Source organism: Alexandromys fortis, unplaced genomic scaffold (genome assembly GCF_014885135.2).
Source record: "Alexandromys fortis isolate MF-2015 unplaced genomic scaffold, M_Fortis_MF-2015_v1.1 scaffold_97, whole genome shotgun sequence".
NCBI classification, from domain to species: domain Eukaryota; kingdom Metazoa; phylum Chordata; class Mammalia; order Rodentia; family Cricetidae; genus Alexandromys; species Alexandromys fortis.
The window spans coordinates 394,914-422,532 of NW_026067981.1; the positions used below are offsets into that span (position 1 = coordinate 394,914).

Sequence of the window (27,619 nt, forward strand, 5' to 3'; positions counted from 1 at the left end):
AAAAGTAAAGTCATTTCCCCCAATCAATACTTGTAAAGCTTTGGAAAATTTCTTTTGTAATGCATTAATATGCCATGCTCTGTTATTCAATATTGCAAAAGAGAAGGTTGCTAACCTTTATGTACTTGATGAACATCTGAAGCAAGAGAAAGGAAAAGAAAAAGGAATCAGTTCCAAAGTCTGGATAACATGCCATAAGTAACCTAAGTATCCGCACCCATATGGTATTAAGTGTAGAAGGCAACGCACTGTGACAGGTAACATTGTAGTACTCTTAATTCTTTGCAGAAGCAAAAGTCATAATTTCCATTTAATACCATAATGACTGAAAAGCATAATCTGAATACATGTAATAGATTAGCTTTAAGTTAATAGTGAAATTATTTCTATAGCCATTGCTATTGCTTTCTGTTAAATTAAAAAAGGATTCTAAAACCAATGTTAAATTGCCATCTGAAATGTATATATCTATGAATAAATGTATAGATTACTAAACAAATTAGTTTCCTATGAAGTGTTTCTGGTGGTTTTAAAATATTATATACAATGTGTTTCAGGGAAAGCATAAGTTTTTCATATATAACTAACACAAGTGAAAGATGCTTCACTTATAAAATGCAAATTTTAAAAAGTAATTTGTGTATTTGTATTTAGTTCCTTTAGTGGAGCAGAAACACAGAATTTGTGTGCATAGACAGCACTGATCACTGTACAGATCACAAGCAAATGGTTTTTAAGACTTGTCATAAACAATTCAAAAACATTCTATACAGGGGGCTGGAGAGATGGCTCAGAGGTTAAGAGCATTGCCTGCTCTTCCAAAGGTCCTGAGTTCAATTCCCAGCAACCACATGGTGGCTCACAACCATCTGTAATGAGGTCTGGTGCCCTCTTCTGGCCTGCAGGCATACACACAGACAGAACATTGTATACATAATAAATAAATATTAAAAAAAAAAACATTCTATACAGTTTCTCTCCATAAAATTGGGAGTTTTACATGGCAATTTTTATACTGAGATTATCAACTGCATTTTCAATATTGAATCTAGCACTTTCATACTGAAATTAGGAATACTACAAGTTTACCCATTTGTAGAAATCAATTTGAGTCATGCTTTCAACAGAGAGAGTAAAATCCCAGAAGACAAAATCAAGTAGCTATAAGTTCTTACAATTTAAAGAAGAATGAATAGAAGTTAGAAGTTCTGCAATTCTAAAAGGCCTTATTATTAACATTATGGTACTTTAAGAAACCTCTCTTACTTTCTGTTACAGAAAAAGGGGGGCAGGAAAGAGAGGCACAGAAACTTCCAAATATTATTTAAATTCAACTCAAGACAGTTGGTGAAGGAAGCAATGGGAATAGTTATGTGTCTAAATTTTTATCTGAAACTGCTAAATGGGCATAAAATGCTTCACCTGAATATAAAAAGTGGAGTCATAAATAAATTGAAAATAAAATTGAATCAGATTTTAAAAATTAAAAACAGATCAGACCTACTTAAAAGATTCCAATAGCAGCAATGTTTTAAGTCTCAAAATAGAATACAATTCCAGGTTGATGACAACTTACAGATGCTAAAGCATGGTGGCATGGTGCTGCACTACTGTACTTCACAGTTCCTGGTCAGTTAGGCCAAGTGAGCTACAAGAGACTCAGCCTCAAAACAAAAACAAAACTCCAAAACAAAACTTATATTTTGGCATTTTATTAGAGCCAGAAATAATTTTTTTGTTCTAGGTTACCAAGAATATAAAAATGTCAGAGTACCATCTGTCTCATAAAAAATGCATACTAGTAAGATGTATTTAATTAAATAGTATTATGCTATAAATTTCCTCTTAGTTTCTCTGATTTCTAAATGACCAGGGGGAACAACTATAAGATTTTCATTACAGGAAAGACATAGTTCTATATGCATAAAGATTACCTTCACATATTTTGCATACATCTGTTCATCCAAAGGGAAACTCTGGACATTCCTCTCATCTCTACCATGGAAAGTGCCCAGCTTGATCCATTTATTTGTGGGATATCTAGAAAACAAAAATAAATGTATCATGTACAGTTTTTCTTCTCATGTTAAACACACTGAATTTAAATAAAACAGGCCTTTAAGTTATTTTTTTTTTAAACTGACAAGTTCCACTTCACTGAAAAAGGGCTACTTGAACAATCATATTAACAAACAAAAGACAAGGGACAACATCATCTTACTGTATTAAAACTGATATCCTCCATTGCTGATTTCTTTAAAAGGGAATCTAGCATTCAAACTCTACACCTGTTATTGTTTGTAATGTTTAAAGAGCTCAAAATACCGAGTTCTCTCTTCTCATCTTTAAAAAATATGCATACTTCAAAATCAGAGCTAGGTATTATCATCTAACACATACAGTATTGGGGGAGTCATCTGAAAAAAAGGTTAATAACAAAACAGTAAATGCAATTCTGAAGAAATTTGAGAAAGCTTTCAAAAGCTGTACAGACACAGTAACGACTGTGAAGAAAAGAAAGACCACTGCAACTCTTCGATAATCAATGGCAGCACATAGTGACGTCACAACAACGCTTACAGCAAATCACTAGCACACTAATGTACTTGTAGAGCAGATAAACACCCTGACTGTCAGATAAAATTAAATTCTAATTAAAACTGCTATGCGTAAAAGACAAAAGTCTCAGGATGTAAGAAATATGAAGATGCACATTTTAGTGGAATGAGATATACACATGAAAAGCTGGAAAGAATATATTAAAATCCTAAGAATAGTAAATTTTCATTACCAGGAACAGAATATAGTTCTCTAATTTTTTAAGATTTTCATTTCTTCCATAATCATGCAAGTAAAACAAGTTTTTGAAACCCTTCACCAAAAATAAACATTGTGATATAAAATGAAGCATGTTTTTAGTAAGTTTTAAAGAACTGTCTGAAAGCAATAAACATAATGATTAAAAGTTACATAGTTCTAGATTGGAATCTTGCTTCTCCCAAATAACTAATCATGTGACTTAAGCAAACTAACCCCCATCTGTGTCTTCAGCTTATGAGGGAGTAACATAACAGATTGTATATTACAAGAGCTAAGATAAATCATTAACACGAGCCCACAATAAAATATTACTACAAACTGATATTAAAATAAAAACTAAGATGATATAAGACAACAGACTGGCATGTGCATTTAATTTTTATTCTGAAATTCTATCATGGACTCTTTAAGAAATAGTTTAAGAATTTATTTACCTGTCACTGATAGAAACCAGAAAGTCTTTGGGAGTAGAAGAAAATAATTCATAATTTGCAATATCAAACTGTTTGACCTGAATTGGCTCACAAAGTTCAATAACAAACCTTTAAAAGAAAATAAGACAGTTACTTAAATAAATCAATCAAACTGGTTCATATTAAACATCTGTATAAACTAGACATCTACAAGTTACTAAAATGTAACAAAAGAGTAGCATTAGTAACCTAACTTACACATAGTAAAAATGTCTTGATCAGGACAAGCATCTTAAAATTACCTTTCTTTTAATGAAATGATTTTACAAAAAAATTCTATGACATTATAAACTGGCAAGAATAATCTGATATATACAGAGTATGAAAGTCTTTCATTCAGCAATATACTCTTTAAAATTATCTGAAGGCAACACTGCCCCAAATGTCACCTTTATATTAACATTTTGCAAAGGTTATTGAAAAAAAGCAAAAATGTCTGTCCTAATAAATATTAAGCCGAAAAGGTTAAAAACTTATGGTCTTCCTGGACAATGAAGTGAAATTAAATTCTTCCTCCTTTGGCTTTTTTTTTTTAAGGCATTTTATATTACAGAAGAGAAACTACCACAAAAGGTGACTCAAGAAGAACAGAAAATCTAGTCAGAAAAAATTAAATATTTACAATATAACCTAGACAGAATAGTACATTTCTATGATCCCAGTGCATAAAAAGAAAAGGCAAAATTTTTGAGTATGAAATCAGTCTGGGCTACAATATACATTCAGAGCTAGCGTGGGGTAACCCACAAACATCTGTAACTTCACTTCAAGGGGCTCTAATGCCCTCTCCTGGCCTTACTGAGGATACCTGGCCCACATGTGGTACACATACATGCAGGCAAAACACTCCTAAGACATCTTAAAAACAATAACAGAGGTGCAAAGTTAGCAGCACTGCCTTTAAAATACAGAATGAGTTGAGAATGTGTGTTGTCACTTTCTATTCAACAATTTTCAAGGTGGAATCATCATGATGATGAAAAGGTCAACGTGATAAGGAGAACTGGAAAGTTTTAAAAGATTACTTTACAGTATAGTAACACTATATAGAATTCCCTACATAGAAGCTTCTTGACTACTTTCTGTAAGCAACAGAAAAAAAGGCAGCTCTCTTTCTCCATATACATATATACATATACAAACATATATCATATATGTAGTATATAGTATATAATATTGTACACCATAGCATATAATATAGTCTATACATAAGATTATGTATAGTGCATTAATATAATATATAATATTAATAATATATAATATTGTGCATTATAGTATATAATATAGTCTATACATAATAGATTATGTATAATAGATTAATTGTATCTCTACATATAACAGTTTTTAGAGGTTTGCTGTGGGATAATGTTCTTGTACCCTGTGAAGGTACTTTATTGTCACTTGTATTGTTTTAATAAATGCTGACTGACCAGTAGCCAGGCAGGAAATATAGACTGGGAGAATTTTGGGAAGAGGGAAGGCTCAGTCTGCTGTCATCAGTCAGACACAGAGGAAGCAAGATAGGAATTCCTCACTGAGTAAGGTACCAAGCCATGTGACTAAACACAGATAAGAATTATGGGTAATTTAAGTCATAAAAGCTAATTAATAAAAAGCCTGAGTTAATAGGCTAACCAGATTATAATTAATATAAGCCTCTGTGTATTTTGTTGATACTGAATGGCTGTGGGACCAGGAAGGAAAGAAACTTCCATCAACAGAGGTTCTTAAAATAGTAACAAAAAAACTGCTGAGGTACAAAATTCAGAAAAGTTATGGAAAAGGGTTAAATATGTTAAACAATAAGGATGCTTATTTACTGGTAGAAAAACTCAGTAGCCATCATTTAAAGTTTCAATAAAATTTCAAATAAAATAAAATGGAAATCAGGAGTTCAACAAGAAAAGTTAAAAACAACAGTAATTAATAAGAGGCAAAAGAATAAAAAGTCCTAATGTACAATAATTTACCCTATTAGATATTAAGATCTGTAAGGCTATACAGGGTATTGATGCAAATAATGATGAACTGACCAATGGACAGAAGCATTTTAACAAAAGTGCATGTAAGGAAACTTTGTGATAATGGTTTTGAAGCTAAGAAACAGAATAAAGTACTGAATAAAAAATTATCTCAAGAGGAAAATGAGGAAGTTGGGAAAGAATTCTTTCTAAACACAATGTAAGAAATAATTCCAGAGAGATCAAAACCAAGTGAAAAGTTTCATCAAAAGATACTATAGAGAGGCTGGGCAGATGGCTTAGTTGGCAAAGTGTTTGTAACAATATGTAACATATGTATGTCTATGTGCACTACACTGCCTGCTACCCAGAAGCCAGAAGGGGATGTTGGAAACATTGGGAATGGAGTCACAGATGATTGTGAGCTGTCATGTAGGTGCTGGAAACCAAATCTGAGTCTTCTAAAAAAACAGTAAGCACTCTTAAGCTGTGAGTCAGATCTCCAGTCCCTTCAATTGGCTTTTAGAAATAAAAAATAATGCAATATGCGAGGTACTGGTGGCACACGCCTTTAATCCCAGCACTAGGGAGGCAGAGGCAGGTGGATCTCTGTGAGTTTGGTCTACAGAGCAAGTTCCAGGATAGCTAGGGCTAGCCAGTGAAACCCTGTATCAAGAAACCAAAAATAAATAAGTAATAAATAAAATTGTAATAAAAGTGCATTGTTTCCCCATAAATCTGTTCCCATGTCTATAGTATTCATTAATCAAAGAATTATAAAGCTGTAAAGCCAAAATAATAGAGCATTTCTTAGATGGCTTTTTCTTCTACATACCAAATTACTAAGAGCTGTCAATTTTACCTGCTCAAATGTATTTCAGATAAGAGTGCTCTCTTCTGTACTCAAATTGCCAATTATATAGCTCAAGGTCGTGATTTCAGAGCAAGGCTGTGAGAACAGCCTTCCATCTCATTTCTCTATTTCCACTGCATTTTCCTGTAGGCCATTCTTTTTTTAAATGCTAATGAGATAATGTCACTTCTTTAAAATAAATGTTAGCCTACAGGTCTTACAAACTGTTAAACTGGAGGAGAATGCTTAATGGGGAAGTATTAGGCAAGTTTGAGGACCAATGTTTAGATCCCCAGCACTCAGGTAAAAGTTGAGTATATAGAGAACTGCCAATAATCCCAGAAAATCCGAGGAGCAAGGTAGCTATCTAGATAATGGAATCAGCAAACTCTGGGTTCAACTGAGAGACCCTGCCTCAATATCTAAAGTAGAGAATGAATAAAGAAAACACACCAGGCCTCCATCCAGAGCAAGCATGTATGCCCACACAGACTTTGAGTAAAGCACATACACACACACACATAGGGGGTGGGGTGGGGGAGGCATGCACATTGTCAAACTGAGTACATACAAGCACCAAATGGTCTGATTGTAGCTAGACTAATGCTCTGACCTCATCATAATAATACCTATATTTTTTGTCATACATAATTTCACTCTTATTTTTGCCACTACTAAATTGCTTCTATATAGTCATCCAGTCATCTACCATTGCCTATGTGTCCTTCAAGATTCAGCAAAGGAATTACACTCTTTTAAGAATTTCTCCTTCAGTTTTCTTTTTCTAGAAAACTCCAACAGTACTTATGATCAGGCCTGTCAGTGTTAGCACTTCTGTTATCTCCTTAAAAGGAAAAACAGTTTGTTCTCAATTTGGAAGTGATATCAATACTAATAAATCATAAATGCTCATTAAATTAATAAATATAGCAATCTTACCCCAATAAAAAATGCACACATATAAAATACACTTTGTAAAATTTTACATTACTTACCAAATTTTAGTGCTGCAAGGATTCAACATATAAAGGTCCATATTTTCTATAAGAATAGCAGATGTGCTCTGTTTCAAGGCAAAGAATATATATTAAAGAAAAAGTTTAAAATATTTTAATTCTAAAATTTTGCGAGATTCCTGTATTTTAGGCTTTTAAAATAAGCACATGATGGAATACTTAAGTAGAAAAAAATTAAATGGTTAAAATTTTCCATTAAGGCTATAGCATTAAATTAGCCTTATATTAATTATCATTTTGAAACTTACAATGTCTGTTATTATAAAGGAAAAATAACTTTTTATGAGCTATTTTAAAAGTTAAATAAGGTTATTAAATGATACTTTTAAAGGTGCAATGTTATCAACCAATATAACCAAAAATCGACACTACAAAGTATTTAAAAGCATAATGTACTAATTAATAAAGTTGTAAAATAACTCGCATTAAAAGACAGTTATCATAAATGTCTGTTTTTAAAAGGTTGCTAGTTTCTTGTATTTTCTTTTTAAAAAGCTTATATACTATAAATACCTTGGCTTCCGGATTAGCTGCCAAAATTTTAGCGCCACATTCTACTGAGGCATAATTATTTCTATTTTTCTGGACCTTTTTGGTAGCATGTGGACCTCCATTAGAAGATGGATGCAACGACTGACCTGTAGACAAACCTCATTATAAACATATATGTAACAATTATGATGAAAATATCCCCCAAGCAACACAATGATCTCAAAAGTAGCAAACAGGCTGCTTTCCAGAAATGAACAGGTTTTAACTCTTAGAAATACAGCTTTAAAATAAATGAGGAAACTCAAGCCAGGTATAGTGGCATATGTGTGCAATCCCAGCATTTGGGATGCCATGCAAAGAGGATTGCCATGAGTGTGAAGCCAGCTTTACTTCACTGTTAGCTCAAGGCTGACCAAGGTCACACAGGGGCCTATCTCAAAACTAACTAACTAGTAATTCAAAGTGCTTTAACATATTTGTAATAAACTACAAAAATCCACATTACCTGAGCTATGTCTGAGAGCATAAAATGAAGATCATCCATGAGAATAAAGCCTGACTTTTTATGCTTTACCTTTTCTACTTCTAACTCAAACATCAACAATTCTTAACTCAGAATTTTTATACAAAATGTTTAAAGCTTTCTGACCAAACTCTCCTCATTCAAACTATTTTCCCATAAATCGGAAGTGATATCATTATTCCTTCTTATTTTACTATCAGTGGATAATCTCTAAGAATGGAATTTAATTAAGATTAAAACTGTACACTACCAGTAAATGGCAGGTAATCTACCATGTGATGAATCTCTCTGATGAAGTTTTTAGAAAAGAGCATTTTTAAAGAGTTCCCTCAAATAATTAAAAAATTAGAAAAAAGTTAATCAAATCCCAGTGCTTCCTTACTTTTTTCTTTTTCTACTTCCATAACTTTCTTCTTCCACTCATCAAATGTTGGTATATCTTCTGGATCTTTGGGACCTGTGACAGGTGCAGGGTCAGTTTCTCCCAACTTTGTATAATCAGAGCTCTGAAAGAAATGCCAAAACGCCAAAACAAAAACAACAAACTTTAATCTTTTAAAAAGATTAATAAATAATGAGTGTAAGCACAAATGTTTCTCCAACAGTAAATTAAAGTTTAATTTTTGTAATGAAAACTATTTTAACATGAAATATTAATTTACTTAAAAATTCAAGTTCATATAAAAGAAATGAAACTTCAAGCATTACAAAATACATTCCTTTACATGTTAGTGACATAAACATAATTTATCTTAAAAAATAAACAGAATTCTATATCCTAAGCAAATTCATTACTCATTCAAAAAACATATATATTTCTTTTGAATGGAATAGAAATATATTTTCAAAAAATATTTCTATTCAAAAAGAAAAAATGTATTTTGAATGAGTAATATTTCTTTTTCAATATATACATATATATATTTACTTGCAATACAACCACCTTCAAATAAATCTAAGACGTACACACCTACTTATTAAAGGAGTAATTTTAGATGTAACATTGTTTTTATAAGAAGTAACAAGTATTATAGGCTCAAAAATTTTAAAGTAATTTTAAAATGTTATTTTAAAAGCCCCAAGATTATTTTACTTTAAAAGAACACACACAAAAAAAAGATTATATCTCATGCTAGTAAAGGGGTTTAACAAAAAAAAAATTGATGCATGAAATGCACTTTTAAAAACTCCATGCACTGGTTATATAAAAATTAAAAATAAAATTATGCCAATAAGTTGCATGAAACAAGCCTCAAGAGTGATTTATAGTATTTTCAACCAACAAATAAATGCATGTCAAGAATGAATGAAAATAAATAAGCAGAAGAAATAGAAGCAAGAAATTCAGCAAAAGGAAAATACAATCATAAAAATAACCACAAAAAGCTAATAAAATCAGATACACAAATCCTACCAATCTGATGGCAGTTTACAGTGTGACAGTCTTGGCAAAGTGTGACATATCTAATGCATCATGGGGAATCTATCAGATTGCTGAAGGAATCTTAAAAACAGTATTTGCAAAATATATATACCCACTAATTCACACTTCTGTGCACTGTCAGTAAAAATGCTCGTATGTTATTTTTTAAACATGTGTAATTACACACTGCAACACTACTTTAATATAATGAAAACAGAAACTTAAATATTCCTCAAGTGAATAATTGTAACAGAATAATCAAGAAGCACAAGAGACAAATCCCAATGTCAAAACTGAGTAAAAGTCCATATAAAGACAAGAACATCAAAACACTCTGTTTCAAAGTCCTCAAATAAAAAATTATAAAATCCCCAAATGTATGATAGCACGGTCTGAAGAGGAGCTATAATCAGGAAAGGGCACACGATCTTCTTTTTTTTTTTTTTTCTTTTCCTAAAGCAGAGTAATTTACTTACCTAGTCATGTCATGTTTTATCCATTTGGGTATTACAGAAACAACAACAACAACAACAACAAAAAAAAAACCTTAATGTGCCTATTAACAAAGTCTATTTAGAAAACTAGCTCTGGTAAATAATTAATTATAAAAAGTCACTTGGCTGAGATAGTAAAGCCCCCAAAACAAAAACAAAAAAAGCATGTACATTCTTTGAGTTCTACGTAACAAAGTTCCTCTCACCAAATAACAGATCTAACAAAACCATAAAATCAATTTCTAATGCACTGTCTACAAATGGAACCACTTTCTAAAACACTATGTGTCTAATGGTGTCACTATCCTGCAAATCTTAAATAACAGCTGCTGCAAAGAGCTGCTTTTATTGGAAACCCAAGTGGCTCACATGAACTTAACTGGGCAAAATTATTCTGAATTGAATACTAGTGTTATTTCTAACAGTCTTTCTGGGATACTAATTTGTTCAGGAGGTAATTATACATTTAATTAAGATTTCATTCTTTTGCTTATTAGCACAAGTTCACAGTCTAAGGCCTTAGATTCTGTGGGTTGGCTACTAGTTGAAAACAAGTAAATTTAGGACAGAGCTGGCTGCCAGGCTTCAATTCGTATTTGATACTGAAAGAGCTCCAAAGGAGACATTTTTAATGTTTGCCTATTTGAGGGGTGTGATATTTGACAAAAGAACCTTAACAGATGATCTGGTTCCACTGAAAAAATTAAAGTGAGTTCTTTTAAGAACCTGGACTACAGAAAACTGAGTTCTTGTGTTTCCAGGAAGCACCACAGACAGACACATCTGGTCCTATCAATAGTATAAAGCTCTGAAATATAGGTTAGGAAGTTTAAATGAAAATTCACTAAAATGAATAGAACATCCCAAACTAAAAGGAATAAATGAAAATGAGTGGGTGGTACTTTAAATTTCTCTTTCATTCAATTTAATTTGCTTTCAAGATGAGGAAAAGCTCTCATCTCTGCTTCACCATTATATAAAGTCCCTCCTTACTGTAAGAATAATGTTTCAAGACTGAAGTTTAAAATCTAGCTGCAACTTGCACATAAGTAACAAAAATGTGCCCTTAAAATATTCTAGCTGAGAAGCATGTATTTGCCCTTATTGAATTAAATGATATTTTCAATTTAATGGTCGTGGCATCTATTATAGCTCTAAAACATTGCTTAAGTGAGGACTTTACCTATATGGCCCCAAATAGCTGAGATGGTGGGCAGAAAGATGTATAATTATATATAAAACCAAAGAGAATCTATACCAGAACACTTATATATGGAAAAACTAGTCAGATTATATAGAAACTGTATGTTATATATAGAAGCAGAGTTCATATCAGCTTTATGCATAATATCTCTAATCTTATAACAAATATAGTTAGCAATTTTTTTCAAGATTCCACTAAAGTACATTACATAATGGATGGAGACTGTCAAGGTTATAACTCACCTCATTTTTTACAGTAACTGAAGCATTCAACACAGACTTTGGATCATTGCCATCTTGTTCACTCACCGAAACTTTTGATTCGAATTCTGATTTTGTTATTTTTTCTTTGCCATGTGAAGATGACACATTTTCTATATGCTGGCCAACGAGGCTATTTAAAAGCAAAAGATATATTAAACACATTTTAGCTGGATAAAAAGTTTTATACAATTATGATTATCAAAATTCCAGTTATAATAGTAGTTATTATAGAATCCTATCACAATCAGATGTGGTGGTGCAGGTCTGGAGTCCCAGCATTTGGAAGGCTGAGCCAGGCAGAAGTATCCTGTATGTGAGGCCCACCTGGGTTACATTAAGTTCTAGTGGTCTACACAACAAGATGCAGTCATGCTAAAACACAAAATGAAAACAACAAAGAACTGTACTAAAATGCCTACACTCACCTTTCAGGAGGACTGACAAAAGCAGGCTGTTCAACTGGAGCAATTGCATCAGGAGCCTCACCAGCATCACAGTCAACTTCAGTCTGCTCCGTTTCACTAGGCTTGGCTAGAGATAAAGTACCAGATTTTTCTATTTCACTAAAAGAGGAAAGAAAAAACGATAATCCAATAATTTAATTGACTTAATGCAAGTTTAAAATTCTAATAGTGGCACTGAAACATAACCTAAGCCTCCAAAAGAAGAATGTTTTTGTGGATCTATAGAATGTTTTCAAAAATTATTTTTAAATTGGACACAATGGCACATGCTTTTAATCCTAGTACCTAGGAGGCTAAAACAGGACTGAGAGGCCAAGGCCAGCCTAGGCTGATTATTTTAAATCATGTACAACCAACCATCTGTGAGTGTACCTAGTTCTAAAACACTACTGAATTTTAAAACACATTAAATTAGTATTTGGTCTAATAAAAAATAAGACCTTAAGTTATTTTTCTAAGTGTATCTTCTCTAACATTCAATTTCTGTTCATACTGAATCTATTAATAGTGTTACATACAGCAAAACTACCAATTATCTCAGGCCATTCTGCTAAAGTTTTACTGCACTTTTAAAATTTTACTTTTGAAAGAACTGTGATAATATTTCAGTATTTTCTCCTGCCTTACTTGTAATTCACAATCCTTTTTAACAATATGGGAGAATTAAGAACCTACTGTTTACATAAACAGTATCCTGGTCTTAAATTGTTTCTGAAATAGCATCTAGTTTTTTTTTTTTCAACACGCTTTCTGTTCCTTAACTAAGCAACATTTATTCCAAACTGGCACTATCTTTGTGTACAACTTCACCAGCCCACTAACAACCGACTTGCAGCAGTATAAATTTTTTTTTGGGGGGGAGAGGGTTTTCGAGACAGGGTTTCTCTGTGGCTTTGGAGCCTGTCCTGGAACTAGCTCTGTAGACCAGGCTGGTCTCGAACTCACAGAGATCCGCCTGCCTCTGCCTCCCGAGTGCTGGGATTAAAGGCGTGCGCCACCATTGCCCGGCAGTATAAAATTTTTTAAAGTGGCAATAAATAACATTTGCTCTTACGTATTCTTTTACCTACTATTGTCAATCTTAGGATAGAGTAAATACATAACGTAATATTAAGAGATGGTGTTTGGATTTGCTTTCTGCATTACAGCTGAAGGAACTCAAAAGCACAAAATTGATTTACTAAAGATAACTTTTAAGCTTAAATATTCCAAATATTATTATGTTAGAAAAAGATAACTAGTCACAACTATTACTGAAAACTAGTAATAATAAATAAACTGACATTTAATTTTTGAATAACTAAACAGATTACAAAAAAAACACAAACAAACAAACACATACATTCTCCTGAGTAGAACTTGTGCTTTGTAGAGATTCATGGCCGGGCCATAATCGATTTTATTCATTTACTCAGCTAAGTAAATAAGCTCACTATTAAGATTACATTCAGTACACACGAATTAGACACTATAAAATCTTATCTGTTATTTAGGACAAATATCAACCCTGAGTATATTAAGATGTCCTATTATGGAATCTTTCTAATTTGTTGTTTTGGTTTCTCTCCCAACCCAACCTTCTCTTCATAAAGACTTACTCAAGCTTTGAGACTGGAGTCGTTTCTGAGGTAGATGAGCTGGAGCTATTTTCAATGTCTTCACTGCCCACAACTACACTGGAAGAATCTTCATGTAAATCAACCGTAGGGAGTGAGTCAACCACAGGTAGACTTGACTTTGTTGTTTCCACGTTCTGTTTTATTAAAGGTTTTATTAACTGTTAAGATTAATCATTTTTTTGACGGACAAAAATTCATAGAAAGCTGAAAAATGACTATATAATGTTCACAATCTAAGGGTATTTAGTCCAATGGTAAATGCTTAATATACATGAGACCTGGAACCCTAGGTTTAATTCTCCAGAATTAAAAAAAGAAAATTACCAAAGAAAAACTTTTACACACACACAAAATCCTTTCTTCCAACATTACTACCCTAAGAAATGTATTATTTATTCATAAATTAATAAATTTGTTACTCTAATACAGAACATGTGCATTTTTCATACAGCAGGCACAGCTTGCCCATTCTCCTTCCTATTTTATATCAGGTCCTACAAGTAATCCCACTTCTATTTAATTAATGAATACTAGCAGTAACTAAAGAATCCTATGTAGGGGGCTGGAGAGATGGCTCAGAGGTTAAGAGCATTGCCTGCTCTTCCAAAGGTCCTGAGTTCAATTCCCAAAACCACATGGTGGCTCACAACCATCTGTAATGAGGTCTGGTGCCCTCTTCTGGCCTACAGGCAGACACACAAACAGAATATTGTATACATAATAAATAAATAAATATTTTAAAAAAAGAATCCTATGTAAATATAAAATGGTATGATACAGTAATTATATCCCTAAAAATTTATGGAAAAATGTTTATCAGTTAAATAACAATATAGCATATGCACAAGTATTACAATGCAATAAATAATTTGCTTTTCTTTCAGTCTAGAATGTTCTAGGTCATTCACCCCTCCCAAACAGAAATCGATCAAACATTTCTCATATCTGAAAACCTTTATCAGCCCCCCAAACCGGCTACAATAGAACTAGCTAGTACCCATCCTTTCTATTTCCACTATTACCTACTCAGACTTATTACATCCATAATAGCTCAATTGCTATTATTTTTCTCCCTCCTGTTTTCAATTATAATATAAGTGCATTAAAAAAGGAAAACATTCTTTTGACTTTAATTTCCCCAGCGTCTATCACACAATGCATTTAAAGGTTTAACAAAGAATAACAAGTGAGAAGAATTTATATCAAGTTCAAGGAAAGAGGAAAACTATCAACTATTTCAGACTAGATGATGTAGGCCTTGCCAAATAGGTGAGCCAGTATGGAAACAAAAAAAAGACATTGGACAGTGTAACAGGTTACAATGTGTGGGATCATTTGGAGAATGAGTAGCAGAGAAATTATCACAAATAATACTGGTTTATTCTTTAAGGCAGGAAGTCTTTAGGAAAGAACATTATAAAATACTACATTATTTCAGCATATACTCAAAATTTTCTGAAGTGATTTTATATTTTTTAATCCAAGTCCTTAAAACTCAACATGTATTTTGTACTTAACAGTAAAATTTCAAAAGATTAGAGATAAAAGCTTCTAGAGCATAGTTCTCAATCTTTCTAAAGCTGTGATCCTTTAACACAGCTCCTCATGTTGTGGTGATTCCAAACCATAAAACTATTTTGTTGATACTTTTTAACTGTAATTTTGCTACTGTTATGAACTGTGATATAAATATCTGATTTGTGACCCCTGTGAAGATCGCAAACCACAGGTTGAGAACTGCTGTTCTATATGCTTCAAAATATTCATGTAATTGAAGGGAAACAAATGGCAGTTTTTTAGTCTGTGAATAAATATTTGGCAAATATTTTCCAAAAGCTAATAAAGCAAAACTCCCTCATACTGTGATGAACATGTTTTTTAATATGTAAGATGTTTTGCTTTTTTTCTTAATCTTTCTGTCTACAAATCCAATATCCCCAGTTCTTTCAAATACTGTTGAATTAAATGGTTTACAGGTGTATCAGCATTCTACTAGGTTTACAATATATTTATTCAGGTTTTTAATATCTTCCATTAATTCTGGTGCATAAAATAGAAAACAATCATCTGAAGAAAAAGGGTAAAACATTTTATCTAATCTATTCTTTTAACTTTGCATCCTATATAAATTTAAATATTGACATCAAAATTGCTCTGTGTTCTTCTACATACAACTACTGTTGTAAAATAAAGCAGGTCAGAAAAAAAAATTACGGTACCTAAAAATAAGAAAATATTTATGAGCTAAATAATAGAACAAAGGAAGAAATGAATACTTTCACTCAAATTTTACTTCTAAGAAAACAATCATATTTATTATTAAATCTGTAATTTTACATTTTCTCAAAATCAGTACTACTATTACAAATACTACTATTTATATTGCTAATTTTACATTCTGCTATATGGTAATTTAGAGTAAAGAAAGAGAAAACAAAGGCATCCCATCCTATATAACAAAGGTATATTATAAAAAGCAACAGCAATATAAAGCTTACTTGTACATCCACAGTGTAGTCATCTTTTAATTTATTTTCTTCTGGAAGGATAGGTAAATATGAATTCAATTTTCCTGATAATTCAGCATTACTAGGTTCCTTTCTTTCATCCTACATTGTGACAAAGAAATGACTAAGAAAATTATTTTATTAAAAAAAAAATCAGCCATCAAATCTATCTCCTCCTTTGCTATAGAACCAGTCTTCTATGCGTTTGATTCTCAACTATATTTACATGTTTATTTTCTATCTTCTTCTATCCCTATCCTTGCCACCACACTTAAAATATAAAATGTGAATTTAAGAACCTCATTTGGCTGTTTAATAAACATCACGAAGTAGTATGTATCAGACACAACGTAAAACTTTCATAATTACATGGAATATACATGTTTTTATTTCACCTCTCTTTTGATATGCTCATTAAAATTTTCTACACCTGTGCCTTTAAATATGTTTCCTAGGATACACATTTCATAAAAGGAAAGTTATATTCACCTTTTTAAAGCTGAGCTTATCTAATATATACAAAATATCAAAATGTTTCCGGAAATAATTTTTCCCCACTTAATGTTTACTTAATTCATTTTATACCATTTTATATTTAAATATATTATCAAAGAAGAAGTTAAAGACAAGTTTTATGGACTCTGAACAAAAGCATAAAATTTTATGTTTTATTTTTAAAGATTTAGACAAATTTTCAAAAAGTTTACATCATCCATCCCAGGAATAAATTTTATACAACTCAAAAAATTAAATAATCTTATCCAAATTATCAGATCTCAAGCTTCCAAATATGTAAACAAAAATATGTCATAATACATATGCTTAACATGCCTATATAGGTATACATGCAGGCAAGCTGAGGAAAAACACAAAAATCCATTGAAGAAAAAGATACATTCTCATGTATCTATATAATAAAACGAAAATGTAGCCATTCTGAAGAAACAGTAAACGATCAAAGAGCATGAGGATATACCTTGGAAAAAGAAGGAAATCACTCTGTGGAGCATTTTTGTTATCTCAATGGAAATGAAAGGTGTTCCTATTTAAATGTATATCTATACCCACAGGAAAACACCTGAACATTCACAACAAGCAGTAAACTAAAGTTCCTTTGGGAATACAAAGAGGATTGTTTTATAGTTGCCTTAGTTATTTCTATAATTCAAAATACACAGAATTGGATGCAAAAGACAAATACAATATTTACCTTTATCATTTGAAATAATAGTTATAAATGATTTCAAAACTATCAGGTATTTTAAATCTATTCACTGCACCTAATTATTTCTAAGGAACTACAAAGCCTCCAACTACAACTTCTCTAAGCACTTACTGCTGATAGCTTTTAATTTATAAAAGTATATTTCTCTTTAGCAATAAAAGAGCAATCTTATTGAATATACATCATTCTTATTCCCTACTGTAGAACATGGTATGTTACCAAAATCTGAAATACAGCAACAAAAATTAACACACAAATATCTCTGAGCTATCATAATGTGAAAATTACCTTGGTAGCTCCTCATAACAAACAGAAATCCCCAACAAATTTGTAGTCTAGTATTTCTCAAGTTACTTTCATTCTAAATTAAGACAGTCTTGGAAAGCAAGACTGTCAATTCCATTTAAGGTACCTTTTTCTGGGACTGTGCGTCTTCACTTTCTAATGCACAATTGTCGTCTTGAGGATAATACGATGCTGAAGCTGAAGAACTCTCTTTACAGCACACATGCCAACTAGGAAGCCTGCAGACACCAACCAGCAGCAACAATGAACAACACAGAAAGGAAATTAACATACACTCCTTATAGACTACAACCTGAGGCAATAAAAAACAAGTTCTTGTTCTAATCTCAAGAACACAAATTTAGAGTATGAATATCTTAAAAGGAAAAAAGCTAATAATTCTATTGCTATCACTGCCAAGTAATACAAATATTTCTAGAGAGTGCAATAAAAACAACCTCACAAAAGCAGCATCTGATAATTCTCACAGCAGGTACAGAAAGTTATCAGAGTTAGCCTCCTGAGAAAGTGTCCAGATGTCAAAGACATTTACAAATATTTAAAGATAACTCTAAAACCTGCATCAATTATTCCAAAGCATGGACGTAAAACTTGTAACTATTTTTACATAAAGAATTCTGACAGCCAGAAGTAACAGAAACTGTATAAGTACAAATACTACAGGTTGATAATATTATGAAATAAAATACAGCTCTTCTAAAGCAAAAAATTCTCTACCAATTTAGCAAGGAAGAATAGAATACCTTATGATTATTTAGCTCAAAACAATCAACAAAAATAACTACACAAACATCTCTGAGCTATCTTAATGTCAAAATAATCTCAGGAGTTCCTCATAACAATGAAATAGAAAAATCTCTACCAAATTTTTAGCCTAGTATTTATGTTACTTTCATTCTAAATTAAGACAAATTAGAAAGCAGACTGTCAAACTGGTTGAGATACAAATCTATTTTATTTGTAATGCATACCTAGGACCATCACCATTCCCACTAAAAGACAACTGGATAAATTTACACAGCTATAAAGATTCTTCAAATGAAAAGCACACATATATAGTATAGGAACATATATGCCATATAATAGAAAGTTAGTATAAAAAAAAAAAACAAAAATAATCATGAAACAAGACCAGCATCGCTATCTACTGTTACTAGTATCATATGCTATAAGAATTAAAAAAGAAAAAAAAAGAAATATCCCACAACAGGACAATGTACAGTGAATGAGTCAGAGATCTTGGAATACTCAGCTCTAAATGAGAGGCCTCCATCAAATCTCTTCCTTCAGAGCTCAGGGAATCCTTCAGAAGAGGATTATAAGAGTCAGAGAAGATGAAGGACATCAAGGATACTAGGCTTTCTACACACCAGAAGGACTAATGCTCATATGAACTCAGAGACTGTAGCAGCAAGCACAGGTCTAAGCCAGATGGGGTACCAGCACTGAGAGGGGAAGTGAACATAAGCCAACACAAGCTCCCATCCCTAACCCAGAAGCTATCTCCAACTGATAATCGCTTCCAAAGGAAAACTGAGTTTTCCCCAATGGAATCTCACTGGGTATAACAACTCTTCAGGACAGACTCAAAGCCCATCAGCAGATAGCCAACACAAAATGAACTCAATGGCATTTTGTCTTAGACAGCTTTGTCTGGGCATTACTGTTTTTTTTTTTTTCCCCTCTTATAGTTTCAGTGTATATATTAATTTTGCTGGGATTTCTCTCTGTGCGTATGTGTTTGCATATGCTTCTTAGGCTTTCTCTTTGGTTCTTTTTCCTTTTAATTATTATCTTTTTTTTTTTTTTGAGCCTGTCTGTCTCCTGAGTCCTGGGATTAAAGGTGTGCGCCATCACTACCCAGTCCATTTTATGTTTCATCCTATTCTGGTTTGCTTATTTTCACTTTATATTATTATTATTTTTTAGAAGTCCGTTTGTATTCTAATGAGAAAGAGAAAGATAAGGGGTGGAATTGAGTGGGTGCAGAGTTGGGAAAGAGAAAAGGGAAGAGAAAACCATAATCAGAAATACTGTATGGGGGGAATATCTATTTTCAATTTTAAAAAAGTACCAAAGTGGAAAAGTAACAATAAAATTATTATGAGTTACAAATAATAAGTTTATCATATACATATGAGTTCACATAAGTGTAAAATATAAAGGAATTAACTATTACAAATTAGATATTAAAAATTACATTCCTAGTTATAAAATGTTATATAAGTCCTTACTTGCAATAAATATAGAAACTTAACATGAAAACTATTAAATCAAACTATTTGAGATTGCCAATATCAAGACAACTGCTTTACTTGAAAAAATGTCATTTTTAACACAATTCAAAATATTGACATATAAGGTAGATTTTAAAACCACATCCAGAAACTACAAGGATGGATACCTTTTGAAAAAATAAAAGTAGGCTAGTGCTAGTAAAGACAGTTCTAATGCACACAAGGACTGACTAACCTATGAAGCTACAATTACAGCAATATGGTTCTGAGATAGAAGGATCAAAGGGACTCTATCTTCTGTCTAGAAAGAGTAGCTTCAGGACGACAGCTAAAAAAAGGAACGCAGGGGAACCAGTCTAGATGGAAGGTTATCAGAAGGTCATGAGCCTGACAGAAGGTAAAATTCATACCTAATGATCAGTCTTTGAAAGTCTCAAGTATACACTGTAACTGGAAAGATTTTGTACTTAAAGAAAAAAAAGCAAATTTAGTAAAAGCATGTCAGTACTTCTGGGGAGATGATAGGAAAAAGGGAACTATCAGATTATACAACATAAATCGGCTGTGAACAGCATTTATATAGCCATAACCATACAAGGACTAAATACCTAAACTATTCGAAGCATGTAAAGGAATCTAATCATCTACACTATGTAGAACAGTAGTTAACACTCATGCTAAAGAATGCTTCCAATACCAAATTCACACCTCATTCTTCATACAGAAATACAGTGCTGGCCATTCATTTAGGGCAGTACGGTTCAAGTTAACAGTGAAAAATACAGGTTTTATTCTTTAACATTACTACTTAAATTATTTTTTTAACTACAAAGTTCTATTAAGTAATACAAGACTTATGAGAAAAGAGTAAATGACACGGAAGTCATGCTGGTTAAACACTGGTGATGAAATAGTTCCAAACTGTCATTTGGCTTCCAGAGTCTTGCTTAATAGGCACAAACTTTTTTTCTTTCAAATGCTTGGTTTTAAATTTTTAAAATACATCCACATATAGATATGGATGTATATATGTATATGGGGTTCTTTAAAAACTGCTTTGCTTCTGCTTGGTCTCTTAGTCTCTTTGTAGGTAAGAGCACAACGTGTCCCCTCTCCTTTCACGCTGAGAAAACTCTGTTCTATTGCTTGCTGATAATCAAACCTCTCAATCTAGAAGTTCAGATAATTACTAGCCATCACTCAAGAACTGGTCTTGGATTTTCTCAAGTCACTATACTCCATATATCAAATCTATTCAATGATTGATGACTAAAGATTGATCTATAATTTCAGTAATCCATCATGAAGAAGCACTGAGCAAGGTATGCAATGTCTTATACCTTAACCTACCATTACTAATTTTGCCAATAAAATTTTTCTTTAAGCTACTGAAAATAAACAGACACTAATCATAGTTAAAATGGCATATTTTAAGAAATTGTGCAAGATGTATTTATCATATAAAATTTAGAACACAGTGATTTTTCTATAGTAATTTCAGTTCAAAATACAAATAAAGTTCCCAAATAAATCAGTGCCAGGGTAACAGTATAGTCTGGACAAAACAGAAATCTAAACATAGAACAATAAAAAGCCTCAAAAGTAGGTTCGAGACTAAGTCTTCAAATTTTCATCCTCAGGTAAATATTTAAAAGAATTTCATTAAGGGACTGGTAAATATCAGAAGTATGGGGCTGGAGAGATGGCTCAGTGGTTAAAAGTACATACTACTCTTGATGAGTACCAGAGTTCAGTTCCCAAAACTCAAGTTGCATAGCTACAACAGTCTCTAAATCCAGGGAATTCCATGTCTTCTTCTGGCCTCCATATACAACTGCATTCACACTGTACATACCCACACAGACACACGCACATATATACAAAATTTAATTAATCCTTTTTAAAAATTAAAATAAAAAAGTGTAAGGCTGGGGCTGGAGAGATGGCTCAGTGGTTAAGAGCATTGACTGCTCTTCCAGAGGATTGGGGTTCAATTCCCAGCACCCACATGGCAGCTCACAATTGTCTGAAGATCCAGTTCCAGGGGATCTGACACTTCTCACCAATGCACATAAAATAAAAAGTTAAATAAACCATAAAAAAATTTTAAAAAGTGTAAGGCCACTGTAGCCATTAACTTTTTTGTGATAAATATTCTAAGAATTCTTTTTCCTTCAGATTACCAAACAAATATGTATGAATGCATGTCTGCCACTTCCCAAACATCATCTTTTTCAATTCCCAAAAGTTTATCAACACTTCCCTCTTAAAAAACAAGGTGTTTTTGTTTTCAGACTTTTCAACCTTATCGGACACTAACTGCGGACAAAGTGATCTTAAAGGTCTTTCCACCCTTGTTTCCAGTTTCCCCCTTCCTATCTTTGGACTGTTTTGTGTGACAGAGACTGGCCTTGAATTGCTTGTCCTCCCTCCCACCAAGTGCTGGATTGCAGGAAGGCAGCAGCATACCAGGTCTTCAAAGCTCTTTCTTTGTCATTTTTGACTCTTATTATCTAAGAAGCTCAAAATGTTTCAAAAGTCAAACATTCCGCTTTAAAAATAATTTCCTCTATGAAGACAACTCCAGTCTTCAATCTCTCAGGCCTGCCTTTTTAAGTCTTACACAATTCTGGGTTTAGTCCATTCCCCTCCAACTAACGGATCATTCCTCTTTCAATCTTTTATTAACTCCTCCATTTCTTTTTGTACACCACCAACATAAAACACACATTTCTCTCTCTCTCTTCATAAATTGATAATTTAAGATATAAGGGTTTGCCGGGCGGTGGTGGCGCACGCCTTTAATCCCAGCACTGGGGAGGCAGAGGCAGGTGGATCTCTGTGAGTTCGAGGCCAGCCTGGTCTACAAGAGCTAGTTCCAGGACAGGAACCAAAAGCTATGGAGAAACCCTGTCTCGAAAATCAAAAAAAAAAAAAAAAAAAAAAAAAAAAAAAAGATATAAGGGTTTATGTTCTCATCTACATGTTTCAATAAACTACCTTTTCTTGTCTGGCAGACTCCTACAAAGAACGCAGAGGAGCCTTGGTAGATCTGCTGACGGTGAGATGAGTAACAGAAAGGAGTGCTCAACAAGAGCAGGCTAGACACAAACTACGAAGTTCTTTTGAATACTAGCTTAATGCTGTGACTTTCACTCTACAGTTGCACTACGGGTCAAATTCACAACCACATAACCAGATCATTTACTTCCATAAAATGTGTGCTTAATGCACTTACTTTCTTCATTCTTGCTGTGGCAAACTCAATTACTGTGCTTCAAAGTACCTGTTCTCGTTAAGTCTCTCTTCTGAAACACATCTAGCACAACAATGTCAAAAAACAAAACAAAACAAAAACCTTCTCAAAATAAATTCCCTTGTTGAATATTTATCATTAGTTCTTTGGCTTTACTTATAAAATTTATCATACTCTCACAAATATATCTGCCATTTTTCTTAGGCTTAACTGCATTACCACTTCTATCCATTCATTATCAATTTACCCATACTCGTTCCCCTTGACAATTAAATACCACCTGCTCACTGCAGGCAGTGAAACACGTACATACAGATTAAGCCATCATTCATATTAGCATCATCAGAGCATCTTATTTCAGCTCATGAAGCACCTGTTCACACACGAGAGTTTATAACCGGCACATACATTCAAGCCTTCCTAGCAACTCCAGTCCTATTTTTTACATTTAATAACTACTATGAAACTCAGCTTTTTGAACAAGTCAATAGCATTCTAATCATATTTCTAGAATGTTGGCTGTATTAAAATAGCTGAGTTTATTTAATCCAGTAACATTAAATTGAATACAAAAACACAAATACCCATAAGGTAAGAATCCTAGGAAAAAGGAATTTTTTTTTCTTTTTCTTTTTTTCCCTTTAGTTTATTTATTTATTTATTTATTAGAGATTTCTGTCTCTTCCCCGCCACCGCCTCCCATTTCCCTCCCCCTCCCCCAATTAAGTCCCCCTCCCTCGTCAGCCCAAAGAAGACAGGGTTTCTCTGTGTAACAGCTCTGGCTGTTTTGGAACTTGTTCTAGCCAGGCTAGCCTCGAACTCACAAAGATTCTCCTGCCTCTACGTCCTGAGTGCTGGGATTAAAGGCATGCACCACCACCACCCAGTTGGAAAGTGTGCTTTTCAAAAGAGTTTCAGATTGTTAACTCCTGCTCTTAAATCCTCTCTTGGCTCATCCAGGCACCTTTTCAATAAGAAATCTGTCTGCAAAAAAGGAGGCAAAGAAACTAGTCCAAGTTTCTACTGGCACAGAGGCAGAAAATGACGGTTAAGAGAACACAGGCTCACAACTCATAGCTACCTGGATTCTGGATCCACCCCAAATTAGCTGTGAGAAAACTTGGCCAAGTTGCTTAATGTCCATGTGTCTTCCTTCTCCATCTTTAAATGAAAATGTCCATACTAAAAGGCTGTATATTTCACAAGAGTTGCAATGATTATAAAATGAATACCAGACCCTTTCCACTACTCTAATACAGGTGTCTACCTGTATTATGACAAGCAACTTGTACACAAGGCTCAAGTCCCACACTTACTGCTTCCCTCTCTGTACCAAATATATTGCAGCTAACAAATAATTACTTTAAATAAATTTGTGAAAAAATGAGGAATATTCTAAATCCTAATATATAGCCTTAGCCAGGTAGGGGTGGCGCACGCCTTTAATCCCAGTACGCGGGAGGCAGAAGTAGGATGATATCTGTGAGTTCGAGGCCAGTCTGTTCTACAAGAGCTAATTCCAGGGCAGCTAGGGCTGTTACAGAGAGAAACCCTGTCTCAAAAAAACAACAATAAAACTAATCTATAGCCTTTCCTATTTTCCTATTTTATTTAATAAGCTACCAAAGTACCCAGAGGGAATGAATCAGAACAGACATAATAATAGTACTTAGTACAAGATACCTAAGAACCCTGTCAACATTATAAAACATTGATAAATAAAGCTAGGTGTCACTTTTACTTGTATGTAAAATACAAAAAATCACTTTAGCTAGTAATTCATCACAAAAACAAAGTTATGGGGTTGGGGTGCAGAACAAGGTAGAGTACTTGTCTAGCACTTAAGAAACCCCAAGGCTTTATACACACACACACAAAAAGACAGGTCCTTCAAAAGCAAACAAAACAACAACAAAAAAGCACTCCATTTATGAAACAAGTATAACCCAAGGGATTGTATTTTTATACTGAAAATACTCAAAGGCAATTTCCCATTCCCTTGTGACATGTGTAGAATTATACTTTGTGAAAACCCTTCATAATATGGTCTTGAAAACAAAATAGATAATGCAGGTAAAAACTGTGTTTTCTGCTCTATGTATTAGGTAGCTGGCACTAAAGAACAATTTGAAATGTGTAAATCACTGTTTCAAGCAGGGTGTTTTATTTATTTCCATATATAAATAAGCTACAAAATAAGTGTGTGTATATTGTATTTATATGTATAATATTCATAATTGAACATGACTTGAGAGGGGGAAAAAGGCAATTTAGTACTTTTCTAAGCATCTAGCTTTTCATTAAAAGTGCAAGAACGTTAACTACATGTATTGGGTTCATTTCTCTGCTCAGCTTGAGACGTGAAAGAATAATTTACTAGTCACAAGCAAATATGAAATGATAATGCTCAAAGATAAATAAAGTGTTAATATCTTTGATTCTTTTTTCATTATCTGCCAAGCTTATTTCTACTTACATTCTAAAATATCTTCAAATGTCTAACCTTAAAGGGCAACATGAACCACATCTCCAGCTCCTAAAAATAATCCAAAGAACATTAAAAGAGTCATTTGCCTTTTTGTGTCTGGACACAGATGCTACAGATTTTCATAAAGATGTACCACCGCTTCCAAGTACCACATGCTATTCTCCGACTATACATGAACAAACCCCAATTTTTTCCCAATCTTTCATAAAAATTTCCAGGTAAAAGACAGACAGAAATTTTCAAAGTTTATACAAATAAAAAAAGAGAAAAAGCTTACACATAGCTCATGTTTCTTGTTTTTCTGTCCATATATTAACAAAAATAAGACGTTGAAAAATTATGAGAGGAAAAAATTAAGAATACAGAAATAGAATCATAACCCAAGGGGGAAAAGTGAAAAAGAAAATAAAAAAACCTCTTCCATCCATGAAAACTAGACTGACATATGTCTAAGGTCACATCTTAATTTACACAGCTCCCAATGCTCTCCTACTGCATCTCCATTAATGACCTACCACCTCCAAAGTCTGTCAATCAATTTTATATTTGCTAGTAATCTAATTAAAATATCAACATGGCCTGCCTCTTTTGTTCTCATTTAACCTACTTCACTTGCTCACTGTCTGGTTAAAATCAGAGTTCACCTGCACTGTAATCAAATCTCTTCAAAAATCTACTTCTAACATTCCTTTTAGACTTTTCTACATCCCTCCTAAACACTAGATAACCTCACAAAAATGTTCCCTTTGCTTGTAATACAAGTTTCCCTCTTTGAATTATTCACCTTGGAAAATATAAACAGGCAAGAACTGAGGTTCATAGAAATAACTGACCCAAAGGCATAATTTATGATAGAATAACAGGAAGGATACCGTAAAATACAAATTCTTCATTTGATGCTTCTAATGTCCTTTCTATGTACCTTTATATTTTTGTCAAATATATCAGAGTTGGTTAAATGTCAAGCTCTTCTCATTGGTCTAAATATTAGCTCTTCCAAGATCATCCTTTGAGGCCCAGACAGGAGAGATCTGTTACTATTTAAAAACAAGACTTTACTAAGATTGATGTACGAATTTATTCATCTTAAGGGCTAGCTGGACACACATCAAAAACTGCAGGACCTATAGCCAGAAATCCAAAGGAAGAATGGAAGTTCAAAAGCAGTGGGGTTTACCTCCAGCATACCATGATTCACTCACTGTGGTTTACACGTGTCCAGCTAATTAGATTGAAGGATTATCTTATCTTGTTTTAACTAAATAAACCCTTACAACATTTTTTTTTTCAAAAAACAGTCAACAAACATAGTATTACAAGCATAAGCCATTAAGAAAATAGAAAGGCTAAGAAGACTAACCAATATAAACCATTCCTCATCTACATTTGATATAAAATAATCTAGTCAATCATACAGATCTCATTGAAAATTACAACTTTAATGGAAACAAACAGTAATATTAAAACAATGTTTAACTTTCTTAAATACCTAACTTATGTAATTATTTATACTAATATACTATGTCATATTAGCACACATATATAACTTACAAAAATTAGACACATTTTAAAGGCACATGCACAGTTTTAGTAATTAGAACATCTATTCAAAGGCATGGATCACATCTTCCACTTCAGTGAGATGATCAACTTCCCATGCCAATGACTGTCAGTTCTGCATCTCTAGCATCTGAACATTTTTCTTTATATTGTAAGAGACTTTGAAGACCTCAGCAAATTAAGAGTTCTGAGACATGAAGAGTCTCCTAGATTTGACCAGGAGTACACCCAATATAGTAAGTCCTTAGAGGAGAAAGAGGAGGCAATAAGATGAGTCATAAGCAGATGTTGAGGGCTGAAGAAAGAGGTTGAAGTGATGTGAGACAGGAGAAAGAATACAAGCAACCCCTAGAAGTTAAAGTAAAGAAATGGGAATCCCCTATCCCCCCCAGGATGAACCAACCAGCTATTGCTTCTTAACTATTTTGGCCTAGC

General features: G+C 33.0%; 1 protein-coding gene across 4 annotated transcripts in view; it reads right to left on the reverse strand.

Annotated features, from left to right (window-relative positions):
• The window catches only part of Suco (SUN domain containing ossification factor), a 56,943-nt gene that overhangs the window by 26,852 nt on the left and 2,472 nt on the right, over positions 1-27,619 (reverse strand). For 3 of the 4 annotated variants that reach the window (XM_050158319.1, XM_050158317.1, XM_050158321.1), the window contains exons 2-12: positions 17,750-17,861; positions 16,104-16,214; positions 13,585-13,739; positions 11,948-12,085; positions 11,502-11,652; positions 8,521-8,644; positions 7,637-7,761; positions 7,103-7,170; positions 3,255-3,362; positions 1,935-2,040; positions 116-136 (exon numbers count right to left, since the gene is read on the reverse strand). In XM_050158319.1, coding sequence (XP_050014276.1) covers positions 116-136; positions 1,935-2,040; positions 3,255-3,362; positions 7,103-7,170; positions 7,637-7,761; positions 8,521-8,644; positions 11,502-11,652; positions 11,948-12,085; positions 13,585-13,739; positions 16,104-16,214; positions 17,750-17,861 — 1,219 coding nt within the window. The remainder of the gene's footprint in view (positions 1-115; positions 137-1,934; positions 2,041-3,254; positions 3,363-7,102; positions 7,171-7,636; positions 7,762-8,520; positions 8,645-11,501; positions 11,653-11,947; positions 12,086-13,584; positions 13,740-16,103; positions 16,215-17,749; positions 17,862-27,619) is intronic. The other variant, XM_050158320.1, reaches the window with a different exon arrangement.